We start from the raw sequence: 24,689 nt of genomic DNA, 5'->3' as shown, positions 1-24,689 counted from the left end.
GGAGCCAGCTGGCGGGAGAATGCAGCCATTCTATTGGTTCAGCATCTGACAGCTCTAGTATAAAAAGGGCTGTCAGCTGTCAAATGCGGCTGTTTGCTGGGTCGAGGTTTGCCTTACATTTTGCCATGTTATACTGTTAATAAAGGTTGTGTTAGCTTCAACCTGCCTTGCCTCAGTTCCTGTCTGCCTCATTCTCCCTACAGAACACTGGCAACAAAGGATAGGATAAGGACTGAGGTAAAGGAAAAGCGAAGTCACTAATAAGAGCTGCCTCAAGTCACAGGCGACGAGAAGTCGCTCCAAGGCTAATTCCTCAAGTTCCGTCCTTCTAAGGATGGCTAATCTACCGGCATTCACGGCATTCAGCCCGGCCACTGAAACATGGGGCACCTACCTTGAGTGGTTCAAGTGCTTCCTGGAGGCAAACAACTTCACCGGTTTGTCCAGTGGCCGTAAAAGAGGATATTTTCTCAGTGCATGTGGCCACGAGATGTTTGGAATAGCCAGGGCTTTAGCAGCCCCTCAATCTGTCCATTTGATGCCATGGGAGACTTTTGGAGAAACTTAAAAATTATTACAGACATTATGCGTTTAGGCAGAAGACCCAGAGAGAAGGGGAATCTGTCAGCATTTACATGGCATCCTTCAGAACAGCGGCCATGCACTGTGACTTGCCCTGTTAGACCAGCTGGTCTGTGGTATCAAAGACTCAGACTTCAGCGATGCTTGCTGGCACGAAAAGAGCTGAGCCTTCAGGCAGCCGTGGATAAAGCCACAGCATATGAAATGTCAGACAAATCCACCGCAATAATTCAGAGATTTCTGCCACTAACCACCCATGCCAGCAGGGGCCATGCTGTCCACCATGAAGAAGACGACGAAGAATACTTCTTGACGAGGAAGAAGAGATTAGCCTCCTCAAACTGGCCACCAGGAAAAAACAGACTCAGGCTGATTTTTTTCCTCAGGTGGGTTGCCTGAGTTGTGGCGGGAACCATGCAATGTCAGTCTGCAGGTTCAAAGCCACAATATGCTGTCGGTGTGACACGAAAGGACATTTAGCTAAGGTCTGCAGAGCAGCCATGCCCTGAGCTGTCCGTCTTTAACGGGTGTCTGTTATGGGGTAATAGGGTGGTAGCTCCCCCAAAGCTTAGGTCACCAATTTTAAGTTGCCTGCACACTGCTCACCCGGGCATTGTGTGCATGAAGGCTTTGGGCCAAAGCTACTTGTGGTGGCCCAAGATTGACCAGGAAATAGAAAACTGAGTATCCACCTGCCAGCAGGCCCAGCAATCTAGACTGGCTCCCCGTTCTGTGCCCATCAGGGAATGGGACATGCTCCAGGCTCCATGAGCACGAGTCTATTTGGATTTTGCTGGCCCATTCTTAGGGCAGATGCCTACTCGAAGTGGGTGGAGCTGGCACTCATGCCATCCACCACTTCGGAGGCCGTAATTAGCGTGTTGGGAAGGCTATTTGCGACCCATGGGTTGTCTGATGTGGTGGTGACTGACAATGGGCCCCAGTTCATGTCAGCACCCTTCCAGATGTTTTTAGGCCAGCATGGCATATGACACGCCCTGACGGCCCCGTTCCACCCAGCCAGAAATGGCCTGGTGGAACGAACCGTCCGGTCAGCTAAGGAGGCATTGGGCCACCTGGGGCCAGGGAATTGGCAAGACAAACTGTTCCAATATCTTCTGGCACAGCATACAACCCTGTGCCCAATCACCAAGCAAAGTCCCGCAGAATGGCTTATGGGTCATCGGCTCCGGACAACCCTGGACCAGCTACACCTGGTTATGCAGCAGAGAAAAGCCCCCTCGCAGGTGACTCCACATGGGCCTTTAATATGGGAGACCCAGTCTACGCCCAAAACTATGGGTCCAAACCAAGGTGGCTTCCCGGACAAATCACGCAACTAACTGGACCCTACTCTTATAAGGTCCAACTCAGCGACGAGCGAATGTGGTGCCGACACATCAACCAGCTCAGACGGCGAGCCACCAGCGCAGCAGACCAACACCTGGTGCAGGCCCAATCCTGCCCCGGGGAACTAATATCAACAGAGGCTGCTCCAGCGCAGACAGAGCCGCACGCAACATCCCCCACTGATGCGTTAGCTGAGAATCCGGTCAGTCCCGTGGTGGTCAAGTTTTCCACCAACTCAGCTGCGTAGTCTCCTGATGTTCTACAGGATCTCCACCAGCGGCTCCTCCTTTGGCCACCGCCCCTGAACTAAGGCAATCTGCGCAGAGCCGATGCCAGCCAGCGTATTTGGCTGATTACGCGTGTGCTAACTGGGAGGAGAGGGTTGTTAAATCCTCAAGGTTACGATGCCATTGACTATCATTGCCTGCCCCTGATTGGTTGAGACGCGAGCAGCCAGCTGGTGGGAGAATGCAGCCATTCTATTGGTTCCTGTCTGCTTCGTTCTCCCTACAGAACATCCACCTCTCTGGTATCTTGTGGAGGTACAAACACCCTCCCACACGAACTTCATACTTTACTTATCCAAAGGCACACAAATTTTGCACTTCACTTACCAAAAAAACAAGCTTCTTTGTCTCCTGTATTTTCTGATCTGATGCAATTTTGTGTTTCAAGGAAGCATTTTTCTTATCCTTTATTTTTTCCAGCTGAGAACTGCATTTACTGAAGCCAGATGAGTGCCCAATCCAACGGTCACTCTTCTGACCTTCATATCGCTTTGGAGTGGGCAGTTTAGAGCAGAGTCCTGAAAAATAGAGAAGACAGCAAAATTCTCTGGTTTCCTAGCGTGCCCTGGGAAGGAAATCGCCCCTAGCTTTTTAGATTGTTCAGCAAGAGAAAGAAAACAAATGGAGGTTGGGGTTATTAGAAGATTTTTCCAGCTCTGGAATCTTGTCATATTGATTTTATTTATTAAACTAATTTGTATAGCTGCCCCGACTCACACAAAGTGTCTCCAGGTGAATTTCATACCCCTGAAACTATTTCTATTTCCCCCCCCTTAAACAAAAAGTGGACATTTCTTTTTCTTTTTTTAAAAGAGTTTTATTATTTTTCAGTTACAAAATAAACATTCCATCTTTCCTTCTGCAGTGTGTCGTCTGGATACAAACATCTCTGTGCGACATCGTTCCTCTTTTGCCACATCTTTCACATTCATATTAAAATTATTTCCCTAAGTTTAGTATTATAATATATTAAGCATTTCAACATGATCAAACTCTCTATTTTTCTTATTATTATCTTCTAGTAATAATATATCAACATTAAACATCGTTATTCTTATCACACACACACTAGCCTTTTTATATATTTATCTAGGTGTATTATCTACTTATTTTTTTAGTCTTCATTTCCAACCACCTTTTTTTTCTCCAACCATTGGTAAAATACTTCCCAAATCATATAATATTCAGTTTGCTCTGTCTCCTTAATTGCTAATGTTAGTCTATTCATTTCTGCACATTCTAATATTTTCCTTATCATCTTCTCATCAATAGGAATCTCTACAGTTTTCCAATGTTGTACAAATACAATTCTAGCTGCAGTTAATACATGAATGATTAAATATACATTCTCTTTATTATAAATTTCAGGTAGACTTCCCAGCAGAAATAAACATTTCTTTTTTCTGTCTATTGCTGCATTAGCTCAGGGTCCATGCTGCATGAAGAGAAAACAGTGAGTGGAACCAAAGCTGGAGCCATTAATATTTTTCTTTCTTTCTAACATACTCTTAGTTTTTCTTTGTAAGATCTCTTTTTGCCTTTCTCCCAAGCCATAGAACTGTTTACCAGCAATCTTGAGTTCATTTGGCAGGAATAGCCAACACTCCAGAAGATAGGCTTAAGATACAGAAGGATCTTGACAAACTTGAACATTGGGCACTATCTAATAAAATGAAATTCAATGGTGAAAAGAGTAAGGTTCTACATTTAGCCAAGAAAACGAAATGCACAGGTACAGTATAGGTGATACCTTGCTCAATAGTAGTAACTGTGAGAGGGATCTTGGAGTCCTAGTGGACAACCATTTAAATATGAGCCAGCCGTGGACAGCAGCTGCCAAAAAAGCCAACACAGTTCTAGGCTGCATCAACAGAGGGATAGAATCAAGATCACGTGAAGGGTTAATACCACTTTATAATACCACTTGGTAAGGCCACACTTGGAATACTGCATTCAGTTTTGGTCACCACGATGTAGAAAAGATGTGGAGACTCTAGAAAGAGTGCAGAGAAGAGCAACAAAGATGATTAGGGGACTGGAGACTAAAACATATGAAGAACGGTTGCTGGAACTGGGTATGTCTAGTTTAATGAAAAGAAGGACCAGAGGAGACATGATAGCAGTGTTCCAATGTCTCAGGGGTTGCCACAAAGAAGAGGGAGTCAAACTATTCTCCAAGGCACCTGAGGGAAGCAATGGGTGGATACTAATCAAGGAAAGGAGCAACTTAGAACTGAGGATAAATTTCCTGACAGTTAGAACAATTAATCAGTGGAACAACTTGCCCCCAGAAGTTGTGAATGTCCTAATACTGGAAGTCTTTAAGAAGATGTTGGATAGCCATTTGTCTGAAATGATATAGGATTTCCTGCCTAGGCAGGGGGTTGAACTAGAAGACCTCCAAGGTCCCTTCCAACTCTGCTATTGTATGTCACAGGTGCTATCCTCCCCCCCCCCCATCTTCCCTGAGTCTTCACACCGCCCTGTTTTGGGTCGATGATCGGGGCTCAGGACCCTGGACAGCATCTCCTGAATTCTGGGGAGCTGGTTCAGGTTTTAATAGAGATTAGGGTTAATGTCAGGATTCCAAGTAAGAAAGATGATTAGGAAGCTGGAGGCTAAAACAAATTAAGAATGGTTGCAGGAATTGAGTATCTCTAGTCTAGTGAAAAGAAGGAGTGGGGGGGGGGGGTGACATGATAGCAATGTTCCATTATTTGAGGAGCTGCCACAAGAAAGAGGGGTGGGGTTGAACCTGTTCTCCAAAGCATCTAAAGGCAGGACAAAAAGCAATGGATGGAAAACCAAGGAGAGAAGCAACCTAGAACCAAGGAGAAATTTCCTAACTGTGAGAACAATTAACCAGTGGAACAGCTTGCCTTCAGAAGTTGTGGGTACTCCATAACTAGAGATGTTTAAGAAGAGATTGGAGAGCCATTTGCCTGAAATGGTATAGGGCAGTGGTCGGCAAGCCGTGGCTCGCGAGCCACATGCGGCTCTTTACTCACTTTAATGTGGCTCTTGTGTGTGCTGGGCGCCCGCTCCCCTCCCTCCTCTCGGGCACTTCAAAACAAGCGCCCTTTTCCCTTTTTTCTTTTCGACCCACAATGGTTAGGGAGGATCCTGAAGTCAGGCGGGGACGAGAAGCGAGGAGGCAGAAAAAGAAACGGAGGCTAAGGAGCTTCCCCCCGCCCCCTCCCAGCAAAAATCTAACCGGGGAGCCAGGCGGGCAGTAGCAAATTAGCTGATCACGCGCCGTGATCGGTTAATTTGCTACTGCCCACGCAGCGTGATCGGCTAATTTGCTACTGCCCGCCCGGCTCCCCGGTTAGATTTTTGCTGGGAGGGGGCGGGGGGAAGCTCCTTAGCCTCTGTTTCTTTTTCTCCCTCCTCGCTTCTTGGGGCTCCACCAATGGGGGAGCAAGGCCCGCCCAGCGCCAGGCTTTGGGCTAACACAGAGGTCTGCAAAGTTGGCTGTTTTAAGACTGGTGGACTTCAATTCTCAGAATTCTGGGAGTTGAAGTCCACCAGTCTTAAGAGCCAATTTTGCAGATCTCTGGGCTAATATGATTGATGCCCTTGGTGGACTTCAATTCTCAGAATTCTGGGAGTTGAAGTCCACAAGTCTTCAAGCTGTCAGGTTTGAAGACCCCTTGGGGTTTTTTTCCTAAAGGATTAGGGATGCAAGGATCTTGTAACTTGACAGCTTTAAGACTTGCGTGCTTCAAATGCCAGAGTTTATTGAAACTAAAAACAGTGTACCATCCTATGTATTTTCGGTTTTAAAAATGTGGCTCTCAAAATAAATTTCAATCGTGGTTTTGGTAAGATTTGGCTCAGTTGAAAAAAAAAGGTTGCCCACCACTGGTATAGGGTCTCCTGCTTGAGCAATGGGTTGGACTAGAAGACCCCCAAGGTCCCTTCCAACTTTGTTATTTTGAGTTGAGCTTGAGTTTCCTCAAAGTTCCACTTTATTAGAAATGCCATATTGGCACATCTGGGAAAACCCGAATCTGAAAGTTTCCAGGTTTCCCCCACCCAAACAAAAGTGTAAGTCCCTGCCCTGCACATACATGTCCGTCATATGGTCCAACCAAGTACTTCCCAGTCATGCCACTCCAGGTGCAGGACAAAATGTCCTTGACTCTCTGAGAAAGGAGTGTTATTTTGACTATATCTACCCCACTCCATATAATCCCCACTTCCAGTTTCCTGCAGCAGTAAATGTGGACTGGCCTGAAGTCCCAATGCAAAAGACGGCTTCCAGGCCTGGCAGCAGAGTTATTTCCAAACGAGACTCAGATCTGCAAATGATCCACCCCTGCCTTAAAAAAAACCTTTACCAAAATATTTTCCTCCTTAGGAAAGTCAGGTGATTTGAGATGACTCTTTCAGCTTCAGAACAACCTGTGCCAAAAAAAGCCATTTTGGTAGCATTAGACATGTCCTTTATTGCATTAAGAGTTTTTATTGTGATGTTTTAGGGAAAGCCATTTACATTGGTAAAACTACAGAAAATTCATCTTGATACAATGAAAAGATGGTTCAGAGCAGTCTAGGATTTGTTTACTAATCTTACATGTTTTATTGATGCTGCAGCAATATAGCAGGAGAAAGATGTAAATGAAGAGAAGCATAAATAATTTAGGGCCTTAAGTGAGTTAGCCAAAACATCGAGTTCTAGAAGTCAAATTAAGAAGTTTCTTTTTGGAATCCAGAACAATGAAACCTTAGCAAAGTCAAACGTATCAGGTTTTATCTGATGGATTTTATCTTTGGATGGGTTTTATCTTAGAAGGGGGAACTATTTTCTAATTATTTCATTTGCATAATTAACTTGCTACATTTGGGCACCTTTTATAGATTCTGCAGCAAAGGACTTTAATTTCTCCCTCAAAGTCTTACCTTAATGGACAGCAACAAAGAAAATGGAGATTTTTGTTCATTCTTTTTTTTAAAACAATGAAGAATCACTCCCCAAAAACGGTGTTCTTTAGCTGTCAGACTTTTGGGAAACTCTGCTGCACAGTTGTAATTGCCAAGATTTGGAACAAATGGCTTCAGCTGTTACTTGGCACAGATAAAAGATTCAGCTATTTTCCCCTTGATATATTGAGACCGTACGATTCCGTTTGATAAAATCATTCAAGTGAATTTGTTTCATGTGTAATATTGTTGCTCTTATCCCTGGATAGGAAACGGGAGGGCTACGTAACCCCTTTTTATTCAAGAACTAGAAATTTGTATTCTATTTAAAGAGGAGCAAATTTCTATTTTGAGATTAATTAGCCAGGTAGAACATCTGAGCACAGCAGCCAAGAACAGAATAATATCATGCAAATGTACAGAACAATAAACGGGTTGAGAAAAGAAAAGTAGTTAAATTCAAGCCATCCAAGAGTGGAAAAAAGTCTTCATCAAGTGTTGTGGCCTGCCAGTGGCTAGTGGAGCTGGCAGCAGATTCGGACAGTGAGGAGGTTGGGGAGGAACCTGGGCCAGTCCTGGAGTCTGGGGAAGGCTCTGATCAGGGCTCTGTGTTGGAGGCAGAGAGGGGGCCAGAGCCATCTGACAGTTATCAGCTGCCTTCAGAGTCAGAAATCAGGGAGGCAGACGAACAGCTGGAGCCTGTTCCCAGTGTGCACATGCGCAGAGTTGCCAGACAAAGGGAGCAGCTAAAGAACGGGTTGATTTGGGAGTAAGGCCATAGGTGGCCGGTGAATGGCCCCTCCCAGAGGAAATAAAAGAGGAGCGAAAGGGGAGTGGAGTTTGCAGCAGACAGTTAGTTCGTTTAATTGGTTTGTGACTTTCTGAGACTCCTTACCAAGTTTTCAGATACGGCCTGGCAGCTCTCCAAGCCAGATAAGGTCTGTGACTGTAAATCCTCCCTTGAAAGACTTTGCTGGATGTGAATGAGCAGAATTCACTGTAAATTAATAAAAGGGTTTTTTGTTGGGACAAGGAGTTTGTTTCATGTTCTTGGGAAGCCTCGGTCAGAACACCGAGTTTGTAGCTAAATAAATAGAATTATATGTGAGGATGACCTTGGAAGGTGGGCAGAGAAAGAAATTTACCAAGGATCCACCCTAACTTAACCAGGCAATAAAAAGTGACAGCGGGAGAATTGTATTTTTTAACTTACAAGGTTCTATTAAAGTTGCTTTACCATAACATAGATTTTGTTCATCTTTTTGTGATTCTAGTCTACTCGGGAGGCTGGCAATCTATCTTGCAAGTCTGAAAATGCAAATTTCCCACCCCTCTCTGCCTTTCTCTCTCTATCTCCCCCCCTCTCTCTCTGCCTCTGCCTCTCTCTCTCTCTCTCTGCCCCCCCCCCCTCTTTTTCCTTATAATTTAGGGCAAATGCTTTATTGCTTTCTTTCTCTGCCGTTATTCAGCTGTGAGCTCCCCCTCCCTGCCTGCCTTTCATCTGTTCGTTCCCTAAGCAGCCTCTCTTCTTCTTCTCCTCCACTCCCAAGGTCATTCACACATACCCATACGCAGGACTAGATGGTTTGATCGAGAAAGCGGAAGCCAAATTTTTAACTGGAAGGAGCTGTTGAGAGAGATAGCATCACTTTGATACTGTGTCAGCTCCACTGCTTTAAAGTTAGTTCTGAGATCCAGTTTCAAGCTACTGCAGTGCTTTTCAGCTTTTTCTCTGTATATGTATGGGAGGGAGGATTAAAAACAATGCATCTTGCCATTCAGTTTTTCAGATTTGCCTGTTTTTTGCCTCAATCCTGGCTTTTTAGAAACTGCTCAAAAGAGCTCCTTCCAGAAAGCTTTTAAAGTTAATTAATTTAGTACAATTGCTTTTGTTTTTTTAAAAAATGCTTTCCTTAGTAGTGGATGTTTTATTTCTTTAAATTTTCAAGTGCCACAACACAGCAGAGGTCTAAAAATCTGATGGGTATGTTTGAGAGGAAGGCCTAGGCAAAAGGCTAACATATGTGAGAAAAGATATTTGTGTTTGTGTGGTTTGAAGTGGGGAATTATGTGTCTGTTTTCAAGTATGTTAAGTCTTTTAAGATTAATATTTAGTACAATTAGAGAGAGTAGATGGATGGATGGATGGATGGATGGATGGATGGACGGACGGACGGACAGACAGACAGACATGGATGGATGGATGGATGGATGGATGGATGATAGATAGATAGATAGATGATAGATAGATAGATAGATAGATAGATGATAGATAGATAGATAGATAGATAGATAGATAGATAGATAGATAGATAGATAGATAGATAGATAGATAGATAGATAGAATGGTGTGGTGGCCTAGAGGTAGGTGAGTGGGTGGGTGGATGGATGGGTGGATGGATGGGTGGATGGATGGATGGATAGATAGATATAGAGATGAAACAGATTATAAATGATAGATATAGAGGTAGATAGATAGACTATCAACAAATCTTTAATACAGAAATTGCAGTTAGTTAGAATAAAATACAAAAGAAAAGAAATATATATGTAGATATATAAATATGCTAAAAGATCTAATATACCTAAGAGGGGTTAGAATCAATTCCATGGCATAAAATACAGATTACTGAACAGTACTTGGCTGTGGACCAAAAGATGGAACCAGATTGATTTGATAATAGCATTTTAAGATAAAGCAAATTGGAACAACCAGGATATTTAATAAAAAGTGGAAATAATAACTCTGTTGGGCTTGGAGGCCTTCTTTTGCATTGGGCCTTCAGGCCTGCCACATTCAATGCTGTGGGGAAATGGGAGGGGGGATTATATGGAGTATGGGAGATATATAGTCATAATAACATTCCTTTTGCCCTGCACCTGGAGGGGAGACATCTCCAGTTGGGACGGTGCCTGATTGAATCATGTGATGGACATGTGGGTGCTGGGCAGAAGCTTGGACTTTGTTTTGGGTGGGGAAAACCTGGAAGCTTTCAGATTTGGGTTTTCCCAGATGTTCCAACATGACATCTCTAATAAAGTGGAACTTTGAGGAAACTCAAGCCTTGGAGCCTCCTTTCGTTGCGGGTGTTACTTGGAATCCTGACAAACTCCTGGCGTGCTCCTGCACAAGGGGGACAAGAGAGCATAACGGGTTCCAATGATTCAATTATTCCTCCACCACATTATTCCTCCAACCGTTTTTGTTAGAAGGGGATTTTTGTCTGTGTCTCCTTTCAGTGGCTGCTTTTGGGGATGGGGACCATTAAATCTGGCTAAAGAAAAGGACTTTCTGAATTTGGGAATCATTAATGTGACTGAGATGCCTGGCTGGTTGAAGAGGGTGTGCAGAGTCTCCCAAGAAGCTGTTTCTGGGTTGGGCGGACAAGTCCGCTCTAAATCAATGGCTTGCTGTCCAAGATCAGCTAGAACAAGGGTGTCAAACTCGATTTCATTGAGGGCCGCATCAGGGTTGTGTTTGACCTCAGAGGGGGGAGGATAGGCATAGCCAGGGTGAGTGTGGCCAGCTTGACATCATTCATGTTCAGCAGTGGGATTCACTTAGGTGTACCACCGGTTCACAACTTTGAGCGTGCATGCATACATGTATGCATCGCACATGTGTGTGCCTTCTTCACAAACGTGTGACCCTCCACGCAAGCACATGGCATTGAAAATGAAGCTATATAGGAGGTTTTGGAACCGGGGTTGGTGGGCGGGGGCAGGCCCACCTGCAGTTTGGCACTACCAGTTCGCATGAACCAGTCCAAACCGGCTGAATACCACCTCTGCTCCAGTTTGGCCAAGTAGGTAGTAACTTGGCTGGCCATGCCTGCGAACCAGTTCTATCAGCGGCACCGTAGGCACCGCCATCTTGTTTTTTGCTTCTGCGCATGCACGTGCATGAAACACGTCCCTGAGCAAACCGGTAGTAACAGAAGCCAGAACCCACCCCTGCTCTGCTTGTGTTGGGGGCACCTGTGGTGGCCCAAGTGCTCTGCCAGTGAAAATGGGCTCCCGAGCCCTGTTTTTGGCTGTGGCGGCCTCCTGCAGGCCTCGCCCAGCAAAAACAGCTGAAAACGGAGGCTAAGATGGCCGCATGTGGCCCTCCCAAGCTCTGTTTTTATTGGCAGAGGCAACACGGACTGGTCCTTTGCTGTTCCAGGGTGGCCCCGCAAGCCAGTTCTAAGCACCCCGTGGGCCGTATCTGGCCCTCGGGCCTTGAGATTGACACCCCTAGAACATGTTAGATAGATATCGGAGGCCTTCTCTTAAAAGCTGACAGCAATGAAAATAGTCCCACTGCTTAACTACACAGTATAAAATGCAACTGTGCAACCAACAGTGAGAGAAGGTGGAAAATTGGAGGAATATTCTCAAAAGATAATGGACTAAGTGCAAGAAAACCATCTTGCATCTAGCTAGCGCCACAATCCAAAGGCAGAGACTTTCTTTGTTGGGACTGATTTCTTAGATTTTGCTGCTTCTCTGCAACACCATACTAAAATGTTTTCAAATAATCCTTTAAAAAAATGCTATTTTTGGGGTCAATTGAGGCCTATCAGAGAAAAATAACACATTCAGGAAACGCATCCAAACCCTGGAAATATAATGCATGTTGTCCTCTCTCTCCACCATTCCCATTTAATGTGCATACATTTATTTTTGTTTAAATTGAACACACAGGGGAACATGCAAATATAAATGTCTTTCTGGCGCAGGGGAAAGAAACCTGAGGTTTTTAGCCTTGCAGGGCCATTTAATCCTCTGTTGCAATTGCTAAATTATTCCATTTAAGGGGTATATTTGCCAAGCAGGTGATCCGAGGATTTTCAACAATCCAAGTAGGGTTGCAAACTCTTTCTGTGTCTGCCTTGGATTTGTGCAGTCCTGCTTTTGTTTTTGACAGCATGTCACTGTCATTCTGTCATTTGCGGTTGTGGCAATAAAACCCTTCCTTCCTCCCTCCCTCCCTCCCTTCCCTTCCCTTCCCTTCCTTCCCTTCCTTCCCCCTTCCCTCCCTCCCTCCCTCCCTTCCCTTCCTCCCTCCCTCCCTTCCTCCCTTCCTTCCTTCCTCCTTCCCTCCCTTCCTTCCCTTCCTTCCTCCCTCCCTTCCTTCCTTCCCTTCCTTCCCTTCCTTCCTCCCTCCCTTCCCCCCTCCCTCCCTCCCTTCCCTTCCCTTCCTCCCTCCCCTCCCTTCCCTTTCTTCCTTCCCTTCCTCCCTCCCTTCCTCCCTTCCTCCCTTCCTCCTTCGATCCCTCCCTCCCTTCCTCCCTCCCTCCCCTTCCTTCCTTCCTTCCTTCCTTCCTTCCTTCCTTCCCACCCTCCCTCCCTCCCTTCATCTGTTTAAATTAGTGCAACTCAAACTAAAAAGAATTCTCAGGGGGGATTGGACATAGAATAAAGTGAGTTTAACTAACTTGTTTGGCTCATGCCATCTGGGGAAGGACATTGGGAGGGATTATGGACACGGGAGGGGAACATAGTTTTCTGTTCCTTTTCTTTTAGAAGGTAATTTTTAAGCCCACTCATTTTGGAACTATTAACACATTCATATCACAAGTTAAAGCAAGAATACCTCCCTGCCTTTGCAACTCTTTGAGCTCCTGCATCAAAATGCCGTGATAAACTAGACCAAAACATAAAGCAGTTGGGTTTTACCTCTAGGAAAATGGAGGGCCATGGACTAAAGCTTGTTAATTAACAAGAGGCACAGCCAACCCCAGAAGCGTGGTGCAGAGTGCTGTTGGACTCAGAATGAATGACCTTGTTTCAAATGCAAAACGGCTAACATGCAGGAGTTGAGTTTCAGGCAATCCAGAACCACTTCCCTTGCAAAATTACTTGCTGGTTGTGTTTTGGCTGGCTCAGAGAACATCTCTTCCAATTAAATCAAACTAAACAAAAGAGACTGTGAAGCACCCCCAAAGCAAGAGGCTGAAGGCTGGAAACTTGCTTTGCTCCACTATTATTCACTGTGGTTTAGCATGGAGAGCATTCATTCCAGATTGCAATCTGAAATATTGCACAAGCCACATGAAGCTACAAGTGAGCACCACAGCAGGCTTGGAAGAGAGATAGGGATAGAAATGTTCGTTTGTGTGTGTGTGTGTGTTGTGAATTATCCTAAAAATACGAGTTCCAGGTGTAGCTATAAAAGATGAGACAGACATCACGATCTCCAGAACTTAAAATATATTATCCACTTAGCTTTCGTTTGCCTCTGCTAACATCATCAGAGTGTAAAAACTACCATTGAAGAGATAGTTGCCTTTATACATCATTGATCAATTTGGCCAGACGTCTTCGTGGTCATATGGCCGGCATGACTAAAGGCCAAAGGTGCACAGAACACTGTTACCTTCCCACCAAAGGTGGTCCCTATTTTTCTACTTGCATTTTTACATGCTTTCGAACAAAAGCTGGGACACTCAGGCCGTCGAAGTGATGTCCTGGTGTGTGGAAACCGTACGGGTCTGGATGGATGACAACCGACTCAAGCTCAACCCCTCCAAGACGGAGTGGCTGTGGGTTCCGGCCCCCCGGTTCAACCAGCTAATCCCATCCCTGGCCATCGGGGGCGTACAACTTGCCCCCGTGGAGCGGGCGCGCAATTTGGGCGTCCTCCTGGATGCCCGGCTGTCCATGGATGACCATGTGACAGCCGTGGCAAGGGGGGCGTTCCACCAGGTGCGCCTGGTGCGCCAATTGCGCCCCCTACTGGACCGGGACGCCTTGCGCACAGTCACTCATGCACTGGTGACGTTTCGCCTGGACTATTGTAACGCTCTCTACATGGGGCTTCCCTTGAAATGCACTCGGAGACTGCAGTTGGTTCAGAATGCGGCCGCGCGGGTAATTATGGGGAGTACAAGGTACTCCCATATGACACCTTTCCTGCGCGAGCTTCACTGGCTTCCTGTGGTCTATCGGGTGCGTTTCAAGGTCTTGATAACGATCTTTAAAGCGCTCCATGGCTCAGGACCTAGATACCTGCGGGATCGTATTCTGCCCCATACATCCCTGCGACCAATTCGCTCACACAGAGAGGGACTTCTCCAGGTGCCGTCCACGAGACAGTGCCGGGGGGCGGCGCCTAGGAGCAGAGCCTTCTCTGTGGCGGGCCCAGCCCTGTGGAATGACCTCCCCCCAGATATTAGGATTACCTCTGACCTCCGCGCCTTCCGTGTAAAGCTCAAGACCCACCTATTCCAAGTAGCTGGCCTGGCTCAACCATAGTTTGATGATATCGCTCCTGACGGGTTTTTTAATTTTGTGATTTTATTTAGGGGATTTTAAACTGTGATTTTAATTGTTTCCATCCATCTGTCTACCTCCTCCATGTATATGTCTATTCTGTGTATGTATTGTCCATATTTGTACTTTATATGTTTTTTATTGTACGCCACCCCGAGTCCTTCGGGAGAGGGTGCGGCTAACAAATAAAATTTTATTATTATTATTTTTTATTATGTGGTGCTAGGGATTTGAACCGCTGAACCGCTAACATTTCTGATTGCCACACACACACACACATATATATACATACATATATATGTATGTATACATATATGTATACATACATATATACATACACACACACACACACACACACACACACACACACACATATATATATATATATATATATATTTGTGTTACAACCCCTCATATGCCCAAATATGGGAGGGAGCTCACTACTCCCCCTTTCTGTCCTTCGGCTCATTACAGAAGACCATCCAGGCAGAAAACCATATTTTTATTTTTAATGTTGCCTTTGCTATGTTTGTGTTGTATTTGTGCTGATAAATAAATAAAGGGAGACTAGTATAGATCTATTTCAAGCTATTTAGCTCTCATCAGCTAGCCATACCCTTACTGGGATTAGAACCTGGGCTGTATTACATATTAGGCAGATGTATTAGCCACTAAGCCACAGGCTCTCCTCCTTATCAGCTGAGCCAGGGAAATAGGTATGTATTTGTGTTACAACCCCTGGTATGCCCAAATATGGGAGGGAGCATACTGCTTTCCTTTTCTGTTTTTCGGCTCAAGACAGAAAAGGGAAGCAGTATGCTCCCTCCCATATTTGGGCATACCAGGGGTTGTGACAGAATACATATCTATTTCCCTGGCTTAGCTGATAAAGGAGGAGAGCCTGTGGCTTAGTGGCTAATACAACTGCCTAATATGTAATACAGCCCAGTTTCATTAAACCTGTCTGGAAATGAAAAAGTGCTGTAATGCCCACAAACTTTAGCAAACGGTGTACTGACAGCATCGGGAGTCCCAAGGGTGCGAGGAAAAAAAATCAAAGTACATCTCTGATGCTTAATTAACAAATTGGTGATTATCCTCTTCAGAACGATGCAAAATAAGGCTCCCCTCATCCAGCTAAAATTAATTCATCCCAACTCCTCCTGAACCCAGTGAAATAATTTAGTGGCGGCTTTGATATGACTTTCCTGTGGCAACTAAAGCCACATCACCATGGCTTAGGATACGTACTTTCATTTTTTTTATTTATTGACATGGAGTTTCATGTGAAGAAAACCAGACAGTTTTAATAGGTATTCAAACAAGAAAATGAAGCTTTTCTTGTCTCGATATTTGGCTATCTACTTTTCTCAAACATGGCGTAAAGAAGGCAGTTTTCTGCAATGGGTCCATGACCATTTGCCATGGCTAACTCGCTGCAGGAAAAGTCATTGTAGGACAAGAGTTACACTAATATCAAAGAAGTGGTTGAATAGAAACATTAAATGTTTCTGACCCAGCTCCCCCTTAAGTTAACTCTATAGTTAACGTAATGATTCCTTTATTAGGAGTTCCGGCAGCCCTGGCAAAAAGTCTCTCTCTCACACACACGCAACAGGCAAACAAGTCTGTCCAGCTGGGAGATGAATAGTTGTCTGCCACATCTATTCATCTCCACCCCTTGCCTTTTATCCTCAGAGCTAGGGTGGGGCTTTGCTAGCAGCGGTGGCTCTTCCTTCCCAAGGATCGGCCCATAGATTTCCACTGCTCTCCTCTCCTCTGCCTTCCTTGCAGCCACACCTCAGGCACTGGACCCAGATGTTCCTCCTTTTCCTCATCAGCCAGACCTGGGGGCTGTTGACTCTCCATCTGAGGAATGACAGACAGCCCAGGCTCCACCTCTTTCTCTCTCCCTGCCACCTCCATTCCCTTTTCCCCTGCAGAGCTCTCAGGTTGCCTTGATGCTGACCCTCACTCCCATGCCTCTTCCTCCTCTGATTCAGCTGCTGGAGGGGCTGGTAACTGACAGACCACAACAGGATGCAGGAGGGACAGAATGAAATGTGAATGGCAAAAATTAAAATAATTAAATAGAATTGTTAAATTGTCCAACAATGAGTTATCTCGCGGTGAATTGGCTGTGGCAAGTTGTCCTGCGTCAAGTTGCCTGTAGTGTGTTGGCCATGGCGAGTTGGCTATGGCAAGTTGTCCCATTCCCTTCTACAATCTACTGTGATCCAGCTTCGTAAGAGCAGCCAAACAGGGCGAATCTCACATATGTGGAAGGCAGCAAATTGAGGAAACTTGTTATCTACTGCTTGGGAGTTCTGTTTTTGAGGACCTTCATAACACCAAATGACATCACATTTGATGACTTCAAATTGAGGCATCCATTGTCCCCTGTGCCGGCTGGGGAATTCTGGGAGTTGAAGTCCACAGGCCTTAACGTTGCCAAGGTTGGACCTTCCTGATCTATCTTATTAGTGGCACAAATATTGATCTCTTTTCTAACACACCAGAAAAATGGTCGTCCTTGCATCAACCAGAATATCACTTTGTAAATATTTAGTTAGTTAGTTAGTTTACCAAACATGTACCAGATAACAGGTATAAGTATAAACATGGACATGAACACAGGAAATGGGTATGAATAAATGGGGACAGTAGGACAGGGACGGAAGGAATGCTGGTGCGTTTATGCCTGCCCCCTTTATGGATCTCTTAGGAATGGGGTGAGGTCCTCAGTAGACAGTTTAAGGTTTAAGCTGTGGAGGTATGAGGATGTAACAATGGAGTCAGGTAGAGCATTCCAGGCATTGACCACTCTGTTGCCGAAGTCATACTTACTGCAATCAAGTGTGGAACAGTTTACTTTGAGTTTGTATCAATTGTTTTCCCATGTATTATTGCGGTTGAAGCTGAAGTAGTCGTTGACAGGCAGGATGTTGTAGCAGACAATTTTGTGTATTATGCTTAAATTGAACCATAGGTGGCGTAGTTCCAGGTTGTCCAAGCCCAAAATTTCAAGCCTGGTGGCATAAGGTATCCTATTGTGAGCAGAGGAGTGGAGGACTCTTCTTGTGAAATACCTCTGGACACGCTCAATTGTATTAATGTCCCATTTGTAAGGCCACACTTGGAATACTGCATTCAGTTTTGGTCACCACGATGCAGAAAAGATGTGGAGACTCTAGAAAGAGTGCAGAGAAGAGCAACAAAGATGATTAGGGGACTGGAGACTAAAACATATGAAGAATGGTTGCAGGAATTGGGTATGTCTAGTTTAATGAAAAGAAGGACTAGGGGAGACATGATAGCAGTGCTCCGATATCTCAGGGGTCCACAAAGAAGAGGGAGTCGAACTATTCTCCAAGGCACCTGAGTGAAGAAAAGAAGCAATGGGTGGAAACTAATCAAGGAGAGAAGCAACTTAGAACTGAGGAGAAATTTCTTGACAGTGAGAGCAATTCATCAGTGGAACAGCTTGCCTCCAGAAGTTGTGAATGCCCCAACACTGGAAGTCTTTAGGAAGACATTGGATAGCCATTTGTCTGAAACGGGTTTCCTGCCTAGGCAGGGGGTTGGACTAGAAGACCTCCGGGGTGCCTTCCAACTCTGCTGTTGTGTTGCATTGTATTAATGTCCATTAATGTATTAATATCCAGAAAAATCACATCCTCGGGCTTGTCATCCATGTTTGTTACCCAGAAAACAGGCTGGGAATTTGAACTCTCCCTCAAACCTAAGAAAAGAGAGCTGTAACAATCTAAGGATTAGGGCAAGGCATGTGCTTTCATTCTCTTGACAGAGGCTTGATTCATTGAAAAAAGGCTCCTTGGTTTTCCTCCACAGAGTCGGAAACATGCAAGCAAAGTTCGCCTTTACTACATGCTCCACCCCATCGATGGAGGATGTCCTGCAAAGAAGCTTCGGTCAGAAAATGTGAGTATTCTTCTGTCTTTTACTTGCCCAAGAGGGACTCAGGTTGCTCATCTCTTTCTAAGAGAAGAATACTGTCCCATTATTAGCTTGCATTGTCTCTCAATCAGGGGTGGGTTGCTGACGACATTACTGCTGGTTCGGTGTGCAAAAACTTCTGTCCGTGCGTGAACTCTGTGCATTTGTGCAATTTACACCTAAAAAGGTTTGTGCATGCGCACATTTAAAAAGGAAATAAAAATTACATTTTTGCAATGAAGATTGTTCGTCTGCAGAACCGAAAATCAAGATGGTGCTTCTGAGGATAGAACTGGTTTGGGGGAGTGGCAGGCTGAGTTACTACATACTCGTCTGAACCGGTCCGAACCGGTAGGAATCCACCTCTTCTCTCAATACTACTGCAATAGGATTGTCAGCCTCTGAGGTTTATCACAACTGTTCTCAAAAACAAAACTAACAAAATCTAAAAAGACTTGCTTCAGGGGGAAGTGTAAGTCAATAAAATATTCCTGATCTTATTCCTGTAAGAGGTATTTTATCTTATAATGTGCATGTTTACTAGAATATATCAGAAGTCCCCCAATTAATTCCAAGATTTGTAACGTAAGTACCGTATTTTTCAAAGTATGAAATGCATCTTTTTCCTTCAAAAAAGAGGGTGAAAATCTGGGTGTGTCTTATATACTGAATACACCATTTTTTTGCCTCCTGAAACCCCACCCCTTCACCAAAATGGCCGTGCATTTCCTTTAGGAGGCTTATAGAGTGCTCCTGGAGGGTGGGGAGGGCAGAAATGAGCAAAAAATGAGCTGTTTTTTGTTTAATTTTGCCCCCCCCCCAGCCCCCAGGAGCACTCAATAAGCCTCCTAAAGGAAATGCATGTCCTTTTTTTGACAAAAACAGGCCCGTTATTGTGAAAAATAGGCCATTTTTTGCTCATTTTGCCCCCCCCCCTCGGGAGCACTCTACAAGGCTCCTAAAGGCTATTCATGCCCTTTGTTTTGAAAAAAAATGGGCCCATTTTCGTGAAAAATGGCCCGTTTTGGGGAGGTCTGCAGAGTGCAAAAATGGTTTTTTAAAATTTGCCTCTTCAAAACTTTGGTGCATCTTATACTCCGGTGTGTCTTATACTCCAAAAAATATGGTATATAACATTCTTGGTGACAGATTGAAAAAAAAATCTTCAGAGTCTTTGAAGCCTTATCAATACTATAAGCACTGAAAAGTAAGAAATAGTACGAACAATAACAATGCTCATGAAATATTTCCCCCCGTGTTCCCCTGTGTTATCAAGAAATTATAACTTATTGTCAAATGATGTGTTTTCTTCTGTAATATTCATGTATAGAAGCCATATCCACTTTCCAAAAGGATGGTAGTAGATACTCCATGAAAATCAATTCAAATAAACCCAAGGAAGACATGAAGTTCAGAAATAGTACTAATTAGATAAATATATGCTTAATTGGAAGTACCACCAGGTATATGAAGGGAGATTCCCAGAGTTTGTTTGCCTTGGTTTATTTATTTCATAGTTTGCACCTCCTCCTCTCTCATCATCCACTTTTCATCTCATATCACTGTTTTGTCATGCGTTTGCTCAGCCAGTTGCAAAAATATTTAGAGATGCAGAGAAATACAGAAGGTTGAGCGCATGCACGGATGGGGCGCATGCCAGCAAAGCATATGCATGCATACATGTGCTCACATTTGCGAACCGCTATGGAAAGTAAGTGAATACAACCCCTGAGGTGTATAGTCTACTCAAAGCATCAAAGGTGTACGGTCTGACCAAATGTTTAAAGCAAAGGGAGAGAGAGAGAGAGAGATGATGTAGATGATATAGATAGATAGATAGATAGATAGATAGATAGATAGATAGATAGATGATAGATAGATGATAGATAGATGATAGATAGATGATAGATAGATAGATAGATGATAGATAGATAGATAGATAGATAGATAGATAGATAGATGATAGATAGATGATAGATAGATAGATAGATAGATAGATAGATAGATAGATAGATAGATGATAGATAGATGATAGATAGATGATAGATAGATAGATGATAGATAGATAGATAGATAGATAGATAGATAGATAGATAGATAGATAGATAGATAGGTGATAGATGATAGATAGATGAGAGAGAGAGAGAGAGAGAGAGAGAGAGAGAGAGATGGTATAGATGATGTAGATAGATAGATAGATGATAGATAGATAGATGATAGATAGATAGATAGATAGATGATAGATAGATGATAGATAGATAGATAGATAGATGATAGAGTGTGGATGTAGATGATATAGATCAGTGATGACGAACTGTGCATGGGTTGTCGCAAATAGCTCTTAGCTTCTTTTGTACAGTCAGTGAAAACTCTCCATGTCTTCTCTAAAATCGCTTTCAAATCAAGTCAGTCTCTTGAAGATTTGCCCAGCCTAGGGCTTTGCTTGGAGAGCTCTGCCTTGAAGTCCTGGATGCTATTTTCACAAGGGGCTACGCCAGATTGCAAGAATAACTGGAGGAAAACTGGTCTCTCATAATCGCTCACCCTCCGAGAAAGAACGTGTCGGGGGATGAGCAGGGCAGAAATGCTCAGAGAAAGACTCAGACTGAAGGATAATTCCAAGCTGATCCGTAGCTGTCATAGCTTGAGAAGATGGTAAAAAAAAATGAGGAAATTCTTGGAATAATTTAGCTGTCTCCTTTCTCAAGTGTGAAGGCATTATTTTGCACGTAGAAGGAGAAAGAGGAGGCAGGAGATGTAACTTTGGCACAGTGTTGTAGGTGACTGTGATGTTCTGTCCAAATACGATGTGTGAGTTGAGAAACAGCTTCTCTTTTTAGCCTGATGCAACCTTATTTGACTTGGTTGTTATCAGCCCATAGACATATTCACTTGGTCTCTTATTTTTATATTTCCTCCACTCACAATTGATTGAGACTCTTCAAAGAACTGATCCAATACAGAGAAAGAGATGGAATAGGCAGAATAGGGTGCTAAAAACGTTGTAGTAAGGCCAAAATTGTGGAAACCTTTTGGGAAAAGTGTATTTTTGAGGTTTGATGGCTAATAACACCACTTTTCTTTTTGGGACTAGTACTGTGTGTGTGTGTGTGTGTGTGTGTGTGTGTGTGTGTGTAATATATATGTATATACACATACACACACCAATGGAAAGATAATTTAATCACGAATGCAATGCAATAAAGTCTGTTCAATTATCTCTATTCTATGAAAAGTTAGAGCCAAATATAGCCAGTATTAAACCCAGTTAATAGAAGCAATAATTCAATCTTGGTTTCATATTGTAACAGCTGCAGAACTAAAAGAATTGGTTCATTCCAAGGGAAGGTGATGTAAGGCCGTAATTCATGCTAAAGGTTACCCAACTAAGGATTAACTGACATGGTGATAATTTTTGTATATCTCATTTTTTTCTACGTGTTTCACTTTTCTTCTTTATAACTGCCACTCTAAGAGCAAACTCTTCATAAAATTCATTGCCTTACATTCTTGATTAAATTATCTCTCCATTGATGTACAATTTTATGGTACTACTCCCCCCCCCAAAAAAGTCGTGTTATTAGACATCAAACCTCAAAAATACTCTACACTTTTCCCAAAAGGTTTCCACAATTTTGGTTTAACACTATCGTAGTGGCTGAGTGCGGCTGTTCAGGCTGTTTCCATTGGCTTCCCTGCTTAACAGCTCTGTATAAATATCTGTCAAGCGGGGAAGGTGCTGAACTTCGCCTGTTGCTTGTTGCTTGCTTCTGTTTGTAATAAACGCTGTTAAAGTTCCCTCAAAGTGAGTCCTGCCTCATCCTTCAACTATTCTACACAAATGACTATCCTGATTCTTTTCTTCTGGTTTTCAGGAATATAATATTTCCAAAAATTAAATGGCTCCCCTCTTCCCTCCTCATAGTATGTTTTCACTGAGCTCTTATCTATTAGTGGGGCATTTTTTGGTGATTTTATCTGTTGCCTTGATAGCTGTTTACCTTTTATCTAAAAGGTCGGCATTCCTGTTTCTTTAAAACTGTGCCATTTTGTTCCATATATTATTCCGGGTTTTTTTGGTTGTAATTGGATTTTCCTGGAAAGAAAAGCAAAACGAAAGATACTCCACATGAATAAAGTTTTATCATAGCAGCTGGGAAAATCAACACCACTGAGCAGGAGAAAGGAGGAAAGGGAGAGTTACACAAAGTGTTATTCAGGTTATCCTCTCGGCTATCCTAAAATGCTGGTCTTTCATCCGGGCAGGCAACATAAACAATGCTTGGCAACTTATTTTATGAGATTTGTTTTATTAGATGCAGCTATCCCTTGCAATCTAAGAAAATTAAGATCATCATGGTGCTATTATAAATTTTTTAATGATGCATTTTTACTGGGGATAGCAAAGATTTAACAGATTAGCACAGTTGAAAGGGACCTTGTATATCATCTAGTCCAATCTCCTGCCCAAGCAGGAGACCCCACACAATTTTTGATAGAGGCACTTCTTGAAAGTCTCAACTGATGAAGCCCCCACAACTTCTGAAGGCGACTTCTGTTCCATGGGTTGATTGTTCTCACTGTCAGAAAATTTCTCCTTATTTCCAGGTTGAATCTCTCCTTGATCAGTTTCCATCCATTATTTCTTGTCTGGCCTTTAGGTGCTTTGGAAATTAGCATGACCCCCTTCCTCTCTGTGGCATCCCCTCAAATATTGGAAGACTGCTATCATGTCTTCCCTGGTCCTTCTCTCCACTAGACTAGACATACCCAATTCCTGCAACTGTTCTTTGTATGTTTTACTCTACAGTCCCCTAGTCATCCTGGTTGCTCTCCTCTGCACTTTTTCTAGAGTCTCAACATCTTTTTTATAGTGTGGTGTCCAAAAGAGGGCAGGAGATAATTGGCACAGGCACATGGGCATTGCAGTGGCAGAGGCTGTCTAATTGCAGGGAAATGTGGACCTGTAGCATTGCAGGGAAATTAGTTTAGGACAGTGTTTTTCAACTTTGGCAAATTTAAGGTATGTAGACTTCAACAAGAAGTCTTAATGGCTGGCTGAGGAGTTCTGGGAGTTGAAGTCTAGAATAGAATAGGAATAGGAGTAGAATAGAATAGAATAGAATAGAATAGAATAGAATAGAATAGAATAGAATAGAATAGAACAGAAGCTGGAAGGGACCTTGAGGTCTTCTAGTCCAGCTCCCTGCTCAAGCAGGAGAACCTATACAATTTCAGACAAGTCCAGTTTCTTCTTAAAGTTGCCAAGTTCAGAGATCCGTGCTCTATTAGACAAAGAAAATGGGGAAAATGGAATTGGACTTCTGGAGATCCGGAAAATTAGATTCTACCTTGTCCCTGCATTCATTTGTCTTTCAAAAAACAGCAAGACATTTTTTCATTTAAATCACATTTAAACGCCTGCTCTTTTCCTCAAAAAGCAGGCTTCGACATTCATATTGATACATTTAAAAACCAATCTTTTCCAGATTAAAATAAGCTTCAATTCACTCATTAATCCACCAGTTGTGAATCAGGTCACTTCCTATTGGAATTGATAAAAAAACCCATTCTTCCTGAAAGCCTCTTTCTGAATGCAAACACGAAAGAAATAAAAAATTGAATAATGTGTCCCTTCATCCCGAGGGGGAAAAAGCTAGGAGAAATAAATTCTAGCAAATGATTGTTGCATCAATCACAAGCATTATGAGGCTTACATTGTCTTTTGTTCCTCTTAGCTTTATCTGGCCCCTTGCGGCCCTCTGGTAATTGACTAGTGATGAGCTTCTAGATTTATTTCATCTCAAGCCTCCTGAAATGATGTCTATCTTCCACACGATCCCCACAGGCAAAGAAGAGCTTGCGATGTGTCATTCCTGGTGTTTATGCCTACTGTTGGGAAAGAGTCCCAGTTGCAGCTGAGCAACACAATCTCAAGGCCTCAGAGGCATTGGGTAATAGTGCTACAAACAGAGGGAATTGATTACGGGTCCCAAACCTACAAAGATTGCTTTGTTGTATATCTGACTTGATCCGGATGGATCCCTAAGGTGACCTCCCTGACATCAGAAAACATAGTGATGTCAGATTGTTCCTGCCCACCTTGAGAAAATAAATTGACTTCCCCAGTTACAGCTGTGCTGTATTCCATCAATAGAGCAGGAGTGTAAGGCGTGGCCAGTGTCACAGTAGTATGCACTCAAACTTTGGGGCTCCGAAGAAGTGGCAATATATCTGCCATTTTGGGGATCCCCTCAGGGATCGGAGCTGTCTTGTAGGGCGGGTGAGGAATGGGAGAACCTACAGGCACGAACAGGGAAGCTGCAAATC

The 24,689-nt window shown here is 43.6% G+C and overlaps 1 protein-coding gene across 5 annotated transcripts in view; it reads left to right on the top strand.

The window, feature by feature from the left end:
- The window catches only part of ZMAT4 (zinc finger matrin-type 4), a 214,519-nt gene that overhangs the window by 90,949 nt on the left and 98,881 nt on the right, over window positions 1-24,689 (top strand). For 4 of the 5 annotated variants that reach the window (XR_014176028.1, XM_081960825.1, XM_081960824.1 and 1 more), the window contains exon 3: window positions 18,255-18,344. Coding sequence is in view for 4 of the 5 variants with exons in the window: in XM_081960825.1 (XP_081816951.1) it covers window positions 18,255-18,344 (90 nt within the window). In the remaining variant the exon portion in view is untranslated. Of the gene's footprint in view, window positions 1-18,232; window positions 18,345-24,689 lie in introns of all 5 variants that reach the window. The other variant, XM_081960823.1, reaches the window with a different exon arrangement.

Source organism: Natrix helvetica (genome assembly GCF_964273705.1).
Source record: "Natrix helvetica genome assembly, chromosome: 8".
In the NCBI taxonomy this organism is placed as follows: Eukaryota; Metazoa; Chordata; class Lepidosauria; order Squamata; family Natricidae; genus Natrix; species Natrix helvetica.
The sequence above is the reverse complement of the archived record's forward strand: the minus strand, read 5'-3'. Positions and strand labels throughout refer to the sequence as shown.